This window comes from Monodon monoceros, unplaced genomic scaffold (assembly GCF_005190385.1).
Source record: "Monodon monoceros isolate NGI ecotype Baffin Bay Population unplaced genomic scaffold, NGI_Narwhal_1 Super_Scaffold_8, whole genome shotgun sequence".
Taxonomy (NCBI): Eukaryota; Metazoa; Chordata; class Mammalia; order Artiodactyla; family Monodontidae; genus Monodon; species Monodon monoceros.
Window position 1 is genome coordinate 69,963,771 of NW_021703785.1, and position 10,429 is coordinate 69,974,199.

Below are 10,429 nucleotides of genomic sequence, written 5' to 3' on the forward strand. Positions count from 1 at the left end.
CTTCCATGTCCTGGCTATTGTAAATCCTCTCATTGAATTTTGATTCAGATGAAAGCCAATGTGGAGTTAGCATGACTTTTGGAAATATGTTTGCATTTTCAGTTCTACAGGGAAAGAGCAGCAATATCTTTATATTTTAAAATTCTGACCCCCCCTTTCCTTTGACTTTATCTTCCACAGTATTTTTTAATTTTATTTTTTTAATTGAAGTGTAGTTAATTTACAATGTTGTGTTGGTTTCAGGTGTACAGCAAAGTTATTCAGTTACATGTATATATCTATTCTTTTTCATATTCTTTTCCATGATGGTTTGTCACAAGATATTGAATATAGTTCCCTGTGCTCTACAGTAGGACCTTGTTGTTTATCCCATTCCATATATAATAGTTTACATCTTCTGACCCCAAACACCCAGTTTTTCCTTCCTCCACCCCCTGCGCCTTGGCAACCACAAATATCTATGTTCTCTATGTCTTCTTCCACAGGATTTTTGTTTTGAGTATACATAAAAGGTATCAGGGTGAGAAATTTAATCTATGTGGTCATCTGGTCAACTAATTCACCCCACGGTGTTTATTACATGCCTCCTGAGGTCTCGGTTCTTGGCACCCAGGACACAAGCAAACCAGACACACTGTCTCCAGGCTCGTAGAATTCACTGTGGCTGAGAGGTGATACGAAAATAAATAGAATAAGCAAGGGGATTTCAGATAAGGATAGATATATTCAGGAAGAAAATAACACATAACAGTGTCTGGGCGACAACTGAGAATGGGGCAGAATGATTCCTTAGACACTGCTTCTTGTTGAGTGAGAGTTTATTAGATACTTATTGTGTGAAGCATTTGAAATGCAGAGAAAGAGTAAAACATACTACCTGTTCTCCACAGCAGTAGCAACAAGACGGGACATGGAATTTCCAGCAGGTCGACTTGTGACCTGCCTGGGTTACCAGGGAAAACTTCCCTGGGACAACATTGACATGAAAATGCTAATGGCACAAAAAGTCTATCGAGCTTGAGCACTGTGAGTGAATATGGCCCCTGCCGGCTTCGATGGTGGGAAGAGTTTGGTTGGATAGCCTTACCCCTTTACAAGACCTCTGCTCCCTGGATTAGACCTTAAGCCTGTGTTTGTTGATTGCACAAGTACTCTGGATTGGCTTCTCCCAGAGGCATTTAAAACATGCCAAGCTGGTGTTGCATAAAAAACAAGCCTATGCATTCAGCAAATATAACTCGGCGAGCAGAGACGCGTCTCTCACTCACCCGGAGGGGAGCCCAGGTCCTGCTGCCGCCAGTGGAACACAGGCGATGGACATTGAGAAGGTCAACTCCATGGACTTTGGAGAATTTGTGGATGTGTTTGGGAGTGTCACCGAGAGATGTCCTCTGATTGCCCCCGCCGTGTTCGGTCCCAGCGCCCATTCTCTGACTTGGAAGATTTAGAGCAGCACTTTTTTGCCTTTACTGATGCTCTTCCACAGTCAGGTAAGGCTTTGGTGTTAGACACTGAGGTTCTCAACAGAGGGATTTCAGATATGCTTATCAAAAAAAATCGGGGGGGGGGCGGTCATGTGGCATTTTTTTAGTTTTTAATTTAAAATTTTTAATAGTTTTTAAAGGTTACTTTCCATTTTATTAGAGAATATTGGCTGTGTTCCCCGTGTTGTACACTACATCCTTGATCCTATCTTACCCCCAATAGTTTGTACCTCCCCCACTCACCCTATATTCCCCTCCCACAATGGTAACCACTAGTTTGTTCTCTGACCTGTGAGTCGGTTTCTTTTTTGTTATCAAAATAATTTTAGATATTTGAGCCCAGTTGCTTATCACTGGTATATATATTTAGCTCTCTTTGCTGTAAGGGTCAGTAAGTTCCTTCAGACTCTGAGAATCAAGTCTTTGCAGTGTTAAGCGGAAACTGGAGTGAAAGAACGTTCGTTGGCTGAGGGAACATGGCTGTTAAATACTAAAGCTACGGGGTTACCAGGAAAGAGGGACAGGCAGTGGCCTCCTCAGGCCTCGCAGCGGCTCAGGGGCCAAAGGTCAGGCTGGGGGCCCACCCTCTCGGCCGTGTGTTCGCTTTGGGAATGTCCTGTATGCAACAGAGAAGACAGCTCCATATCAGGCTATCTCAGCAGCCCAGGGGAAAGAGCAAACGGCTGACATTTTTACCAGCAAGGGCCGGTTTGGACCAGATGGCGGAAGAAAGTAAACTGCCTCAGATCAGCAACTCCCTGGGGGAGTGAGGGGGGGAAAAGACAAAAATCTGAAGGACTCCCTCTGCAGAAGGGGAAAGACATTGCTGCTGTCCTTTGGGTAGAGAGAGAAAAGGAGGCACTTGTGGGTGTGGAGTGGGGAGATGAGGAAGTTTAGGGTCAGGCCAACCCCAGGTGACTCAGAAGGGCACACGGCCTCGTTCAGAGGCCGGATGTTAGGAGCCGAGGCTGCCTCCTGGGCTGTCTTCACGGTCCTTGGAGAAGCCTGGATGGGCTGAGGGGACCTCGAGGGGACGGGCTGCCTTCACAGAGGGGCTTCCACAGGGATCTGGGCTGAGAGAGAAGCAATGTCTCTTCTTTTCCAAACACTCCTCACCTGTGCGCCCAGGGCTTGGACACCTGGCATGGTTTCTAGTTGTCAGGGGATTCTCCCAAATAAGGAACTCATTTTAATTCACTGTAGGCACATATAGGATGAGGGGAGGCTAGGGGGATAAAATCAAGCTGACAGGAAAGTGGGCGCCCTGTTGATCCTCACGCACTTCTCAGGGCCTCTCTGAAGCCAAACCCTCAGCTGCCCCATTGGCCTCAGACACTAGGGAACCTCTGAATCCTGACCAGTGTCAGAATCCCACACCACCCCGAGGAGAGGATGTTGGGACTTGATAAAGGTTTGCTGAGTGAATGAATGAAATTGTTCTTAAGAGGATTTTGAAAGATGATCAATCTTGGTATTACCCCTTCCCCACACATTTTAACTGGGGTGACTTTAGTGGCAGGTCAGTGGGACAAAATAACTGGAGGGAGTTTGGACCACCTGGGTGTTTGTTTGCGTCTACACTTGACACAGGTCTTTGGTGGGACCTCCCTGCTGGTCGAGCCCGCTTCTCAGCCCTAGGCTGGCGTCCCCACTTGCCTCAGGCAGCTGGGAGCACAGTCTGTCTCTAATCACCTTGCCCCGTATCTAATCACCTTCATGGCATTAGACAGATGACACTAGCAGTAGAAATAATAATAACAACCACTAAACTGCATTTAACCCTTACTCTTGCTGTTTCAGTCACCCTTCCAAACACCTCGCATTTAACTCATTTAATCCTCATAATAATCCTATAAAACAAGGATTATCATTATTATCCCCCTTTTACAGATAAGAAAACTCAGGCACAGAGAGATTAAGTAACTTGATCAAGGACACAGCTAGAAAGTGGCAGAACTGGGATTCAAACCCTGACGCTCAACCCAACAGCTTTTGAAGGATTTTCCAGAGAATCAAAAGCAAAATCTAGAAACAGTTTCTAGGGGTTGTATTTATTCATTCACTGAGTTATTCAATTAACATTAATGCTTGATGTCCCAGACTTTTTTTTGCTTTTTACTTTTTATCCTTTTTTTTTCCCAGCCCCCGGCCACGCTGCGAGGCTTGTGGGATCCCAGTTCCCCAACCAGGGATTGAACCGCGGCCATGGCAGCGAAAGCGCCAAACCCCAACCACTAGAACACCAGGACACTCTCTGGTGTTTTAAAGAATCAAGCAAAATGGGATTCACTGCATAGTCTAGCTTTACTCCTGGAATAGTAAGCAACAAACTGGGTGTAATAGAGTCTTTGAATCCTAAAACTAAAAGGGACCTTAAAGAGATATTCAGGATATGATGATCTAACTGGTCAGGGACTTGTTTTAGATGATCCAAGAGAACCCTCTACCATTAAAAGAAAACTGGAAATCCTTTCTAGAGGAAGCTAAGGTCGACAATCCATTTAGGAGACGCTATGATGATTATCGACCAGTAGGTGGCAGTCCAGGACTAATATTTAGCTCCAGCACTGCTTGGCAAAGTACCCTTTCAAGCCAATCAATTCCTAATTCCCAAGCCAGAGGAATGGCATAGTAAAGGGAAGAAAGTACACACACACACACACACACACACACACACACACACACACGGCTAATGACGAACCGATGCAATACTGATTTGTGTTAAAAATCAAAGAGCAAATAACACTCTCATAACAGAGTTAATCATGCACCTCTTTGTGGCGTTTCAGAATTGCAGTAATGCCATAATTCGTTATTTAATACTTATTTCAGAACACAGTTGTTGGAAGAATCAAAGAGTCGGATACTAATAATTTCCTTAAATGTAGGCTATAAGGTATTTAGATGAGGCTATCAAAATGTGTTTGTTCGCTCAAAGAATACATAACACTCCTTCCCCAGAGTGATGTGTCAGTCAGTAAACACTTACTGAACGGCTGCTATGCTCGAGGAATTGTCGCAGGCACTGGGGATAGAGCCTTGAACAAGACAAGTCCCCGCCTTCAGTGAGCTTACATTCTAGTGAAGTGACACAGGATTAACATAAATTAATAAGATCATTTCAATTCTAGAAACTATTAGAAGAAAATTTGTAATAGGGTGGAAAATGTGTAATAAAAGAGGTCTTTCTTAGGAAGTGATATTTGAGTTTAAAACCAAAAGTTGAGAGGGAAGCTGTGGAAGATCTAGGACAAGGCCTCCCTGACACAAGGAACTTGAGACTTTTGACATTTGGGGGGCACGGAAAGACCAAGGTGGTTGGAGAATGGTGGAGAGTGGAGGGACAGGAGGAAAGAGGGGTCAGGCAGAGGGACCGCGGTAGCAGTAAAAGTGAGAGGTGATGGTCGGGTGAACTAGGGTTGGAGCAGGAGAGATGAAGAGATGTGGCTGGATTCTCAGGATAGATTTTAGTTAGAGCCAACAGGTGTTTTTGATGGATTTGTTGGGGGAAGGCAGGTCAGAAACAAAGAGAAATTAAGGATAAGTCCTCCGTTTTTAATCTGAGCAACTGAGTGGGTGGTGCTCTGTTTTCTACAATTAGAGGTTCGGAATTGAGAGGACAGGATGGAGGATGGGAGCTTGGTAGGTCTGAGATGCCTAGTCATCACCCAGATTAAAATATTGAGCGTCCAGTTGGCTCATAACAAAGGGACTCAGTGGAAAGCTGTGGACTGGACTAGATCTGGGTGTCGTGAGAGAACTGATGGCAGTTAAAGCTATGGGACTAGATGAGAACACCCGGGGCATCCGTGTGAATGCAGAAGGGAAGAGATGTGAGTACTGAGTCCTGGGGTACTTCGGTGTTAGTGGTCTGGCAGAGCAAGGACCAGTGACGAGAGTAGGTAAGCGATGGTCATCTTCCAAGGAGAGAGGGCCAACCATGTGACATGCTCCCAAGAGGCTGAGAGAGGAGAGGACAGAGCGCTGGTCACTGGCCTGAGCAAGCCGTGGGGCTGGAAGCTTGATGGGGTGAAGGGAGGCGAGGAAGTGGAGATGCTGAGGAGACAGTTCCTTCAAGGAGTTTTGCTGTAAGAAAGAGCAGGGACGCAGGGAGGAACTAGAGGAACAACGGGGAATCAAGGGAGGGTTTTACTTTTGTTTATGGAGTGAGTGGCTCTAGGGAGTGTTTGTGCGCTGATCAGGACAAGGCAGTGGTGGGACCGATGTTTGAAATTGTAACCTTTGAGAGGGAAGGAGGGGCTGGGTCCAGGAACACAAGTGGAGCGATTGGTCCAGACGATCCATTGCACCAGGAGGGAGAACACACCAGTTGGTACAGTGTGGGGATCCTGGCGGACCGTGATAGGCTTCCAGGCCAACCATCTACGCTTCAGTGGCCGCCACTGTCTGCCCTGTTCTCTCCTGTTGAAGCAAGGAGTGTCCGCTCTGTGCCGGGAACTCTTCGAGGTGCAAAGATTCATGGTTTGTGGTCACAGCAAATAACGCATGTCCACACCTGCATCTCCAGACGTGGCACACCAATGGCAGAGGCAGTACCGTCTCAGACTTTAGGAGGGACCAAAGAAAAGGCAGCACTGAGAGGCCGTGAAGCACGGGCCACTGACCAAACCCGGCTAGGCTTAGGCTTTCCAGGTGGAAGGACCACAGGACTGAGGCAGCGAGGTGGCAAGTACCCAGGTGAGGTCTCCAGCCTCCTACTAGGGTTTAAGGCCACGGCTGGGAGTGCCTGGGGGATGCAGCGCTGGGAGGGAACCAGGGCTGTGCCGCAGGCCAGTGCGGCTGTGCCAGTGCCCTCCTGGGCAGGACTCAGGGGTCAGTGATTTGGGGCAATAAAGATGGAGTCTTTGGCTGAATGAGGTCAGGTTCTATTTCTGCGGAGCTACCACTCCCTGCCTGACTCCCACCATCTCCTTTTATCTGCAGCTGAGGGCTGTGTGTGTGTGTGTCTGTCTGTAAATCCTCTTTTCTAGTCTCTTTTCTTCTTCTCTTGGCTTTGTCTTCTCAGCCTCCTTTCTTTCCTCTTCCCCCTCTTCTCCCTCAAACAGTGGAAAACACATGCTTAATCCTGGGCAAACATTAACCCCAGGTGACGTTTTCAAGAGGGGAGACAAGCCCAGCCGAGTGAGAAGCGGGGTGCCAGGGCCGGGGTGCTGGCGGCCCTGCCTCACGCTGGAAAGGAGGGTCTGGTAGGGGCGGCCAGGGGACAGACCCCACCCCTGCCGGGCCCTCCGGTGGATAACCGCATCCTCCACGCTGGAGCTGGGCCTCTGCAGAGTAAGAAACGAGGAAGGGAAGCCGAGAGAGGGAGGCCTGTGAGAAGGCGGGGTCTCGGGCCCCTCACCTCCTCACCTCGAGGCGTCTTTGAAAATCTGAATAAGTAAGGAGGAGGCGCGGGGCGGGCCTGCGGTTCCGGCCTAGGAGCCGCCCAGGACTCGCCTGCCCAGGACCCCGCCGCCGCCCATTTTCGCGGTCCCGGCTGGGTGGGTTCGGATCGGATTCGGGTGCCGCTTGGCCTCAGGCCTGGGAAGCAGCCCGGCACAGCCACCTCCCGGCCCAGGGCTGGGGGCCCCCAAGGCAGGGAATTTATCACCTACATTTTCGCACCCCCCCCGGATCCGCTGGACGTGGGAAGTGGGAAGCAACCACTTCACCTTTGCAGTGCCCCAGGGACAGGGCCCAGGAGAGGGGTTCTAAAACGGTGGTGTTACAGAGATGGGATTATTGGTGACATGAGTTTCGTTTTCAACTCCCCTTAACCTTGAGGGGGCAGCCAGTGCCCCGAAGCCAGTGGTTTTGAGCCCAGGATCCTGGGCGGGCAGCTCCTGGCTCAGTGACCTTGGAAAGGTCACCTACCCCTTTCTGAGTCTCCCTTGAATCCTCTCTTCAGTGTAGATGTTCCCCCCCCCCCAGTTCTCCCACCTCTCAGGACATTGGTCCACGATTAGATGGCACAATCTCAATCGTCCTTTAACTGTGCAGAAACTGTAAGATTTAAGCAGGGGAAGTTTATACCATAATTAAAGGGAGGGTTAATGATCTCCTTTTCTAGTGGAGCCCCAAGCCTGTCCCTAGCCCCAGGGTCAGATGCTTCCAGCCACATCGCAGCCCAGTTACACTGAGTTTACTAGGACACATAATATGGCTGTTTATTGAACATTTGCTAGCATTAGGTGCTGTTTGGGTAAATGAATTGTCTCTAATCCTCACCACTACTCAGCAAGTCAGGTATCATCAGCCCCCCTGTACAGATCCGGCTCCCTGCTTACCATACCTGAGACCTTGCCCAGCCCCAAGAATTCCAATTCTCTCTTCAGAGAGCTAAGCAAAATGATTGACCGGGACTCAGGAAAACCCCGGTGGATTAGGACTTGAAATCCCAGGTATCACACCAGGGGTTTCCAGTTTTAGGCCAATGTTAGGAGAAGCTCTCTTCCGAGGAAATGTTATTCTCTGAAAGCTCTTTGAGATTTACAGTGGGAGAAGGGAAATGAGCCTCAGAAACGGTGCGTGGTGAGTGGGTGCTATTTTCCTAAAAGGGGAAAGCCCCTTTCATTCAAAGGGCCGTAGAATTCGGCTGGAAATGGGTTTCTTTGCAGTTAATCCTCTGCAAAGCTCTTTGGATGCCTGATTCCAGAATCCCAGAGCTCACACTTAGGGTCACAATTCCTGGGCATTTATTCGCCAAGTCCCACGGACGTTACTCCCATGGACCGTCCCCGCCCTTCTCCTTTGGAACAGAGCGAAACCCATTCCGTGGCTTTGGCAGGAAGTCTTCAGGCCCTTGTGTCCGGCCCTCTGCGACATCAAAGCCCCCCTGAGAGCAAAGGACTTTGAAAAGATACGAAACGCTCGGGCTTCCTTATCGCGTCCCTGCTCCCTCCCGAGCAAGTCGTAAATTCCGAGCCTCTGCGGCCTCTCCCCAACGCTCTTCTCGCTCCAAGGTCTCAAAGGACAAACTTGTCACTTACCGCCCCGCCCCTGGGTCCTGGCCGAGGCCGATTGAAGCGGGGATGGAGGGGCGCGAGGTTTGGGATGGGCTGGAGGGACGGGTGCGGGGGGGGCCCCCGAGGGCCCCCCGAGCCTCCTGACACCCCTAGTTGCCCCTCCTCACGTCCTGGGACCCTGCTTCCCTCGGAAACCCCTCGGGGCGCAGTAGCGCGCTCCCGCCGCGTGTCTGTGCTTCTCCGCAGGCCAGGAGGGCGTCCTGCGCTGCCACCCGGACCTGGCGGGCCGCGAGCTGCAGCGGGGCGAGCTCAGCGCCGAGTCGCAGCGGGAGCAGAGCGCCGCGGGCCACACGAGCCTGGGCGCGGCCGAGCGGCTCTGGCTGGCCGAGCTCAACGCGCAGTACCGCGCGCGCTCCGGCTTCCCCTTTGCGCTCGCCGCGCGCCTCAGCGACCGGGCTGCGGTGCCCCGCGAGCGGGCGCGCCGGCTGCACTGCCCACCCCCGCAGGAGCTGAACACCGCACTGGGCGAGGTGAAGAAGATCGGCCGCCGGCGTCTCGCCGACCTCCTCGGGAGCCACGCCACCGAATCGTAGCGGCCGCGCCAGCCAGCGACCCGGGACGCACGTCGTGACGCGCGAGGGCCGCGGGCGCGCGCGCTGCGCTTGGAACAGCGTCCACACCCGCGCACAAAGGCCGGGGAGAACCGAGGCAGCCTTACGAATAATAAGCCCTTTTGTCCACCTACCCGCATGCTCACGCTTTGCCAAAATAGATAGTTGCGTGCTTTTCGGCCCCCGCTCCCCGCGCTGCTCCCGATTTATCCAGCTCACTGCTCCAATTCTTCACTCCCTTAGCGGCCCGCTGACACCAACTTTTGCGGATTCCAGGGCGCTAATCGAGCTCTCTCTGGCTCCCCACCCTCTCCTGCCAAACCCCAGGCGCAAAGCAAAACGAACGGAAAAGGAAGCTTTTATTCCGCAGCGGTTTGTCTGTTTCTTTTTTCTTCTCCCACCTTAGTTGCTGCACGCGATATTTACATGTGAGTGGAAGCGCCTCTCTGGCTCTGGGACACGAACGGGAGCCAGAGCTGGGACAGCAAAGCGCCGGGGAAGCAGCGTGCGCGGGGACGGTGGGCAGGAGAGAGCCCCGCAGGGGCCGGTATTGCGGAGGCGCCCCGTGGAGCAGAGAAGGCTGGGAGCGGGGCTCTCTAGGATGGACGGGCCTGAAGGTCAGGGCCAGCGGCCTCCCGTCTCTCCCGGGGGTGGGCCCAGGAGAGCTGGTTTGTCAGAGTCCCTGGAAACCATAAGTCATTAAACATAATTTTTAAAATAATTGAATAACACTCATTGAGTAGTGCTGGATATCCGCACCCCCCCCCATGAAGATGGGACCCTATAGCACTGATAATGCGGTTGATGAGGGAAGATCTGTGTCCATAGAAAGCTTTCTGGCCAAAGGAGGCCAGACTGGGCAGCTCTGCACTGGTGGCCAGAAAGTCCACTCACATAGGAGGAGCCCACCACGTTTCTCTCCCACCCCCCAGCCAGACAGCCATTTGCACTGGAAGGTCTAACGAACCCCGACAAATACTCTGTAGGCTTCTGTTGGCAAAGGAGAAACAAGCCATACCGTCCTCCTCACCACAGACGGGGTAAGACGTGGAGGCAGAGCTGGCCCTTTTGAAGACAAGAACCTCCATTAGTGACCAGCCCAGGTCTGAGGGACACAGCAGCAAGAAAACCTTTCCATAAAAAGTGGTGTGGCCGCACCCTTGGTTGGGGGCTGAATTCCACAGAGAGAAGCCACTGTGGTAGGACAGGGATTTTAATCACGGAAACCCACTCCCCTTTGCCATCTTACAGACGTTGCCCGCTAGTGGTGAGGGTGAAGGCCAGAGGCTGGTGGTCAGCGTGGTAGGTAGGGGAGCCAGGAAGTGAGCTGTGACCCCACCGAACCTGTAGAACAACTCCAGGGCCTCCC

The 10,429-nt window shown here is 51.6% G+C and overlaps 1 protein-coding gene across 1 annotated transcript; it reads left to right on the forward strand.

Moving 5' to 3' along the window:
* The first annotated feature begins 1,199 nt into the window (after nucleotides 1–1,199).
* URAD (ureidoimidazoline (2-oxo-4-hydroxy-4-carboxy-5-) decarboxylase) lies at nucleotides 1,200–9,750 on the forward strand. Its single transcript, XM_029209796.1, is given in 3 exon segments — nucleotides 1,200–1,412; nucleotides 1,415–1,490; nucleotides 8,696–9,750. Coding segments are annotated over 3 exon segments (522 nt in total). The 5' UTR covers nucleotides 1,200–1,313; the 3' UTR covers nucleotides 9,043–9,750.
* Nucleotides 9,751–10,429: the final 679 nt, after the last annotated feature.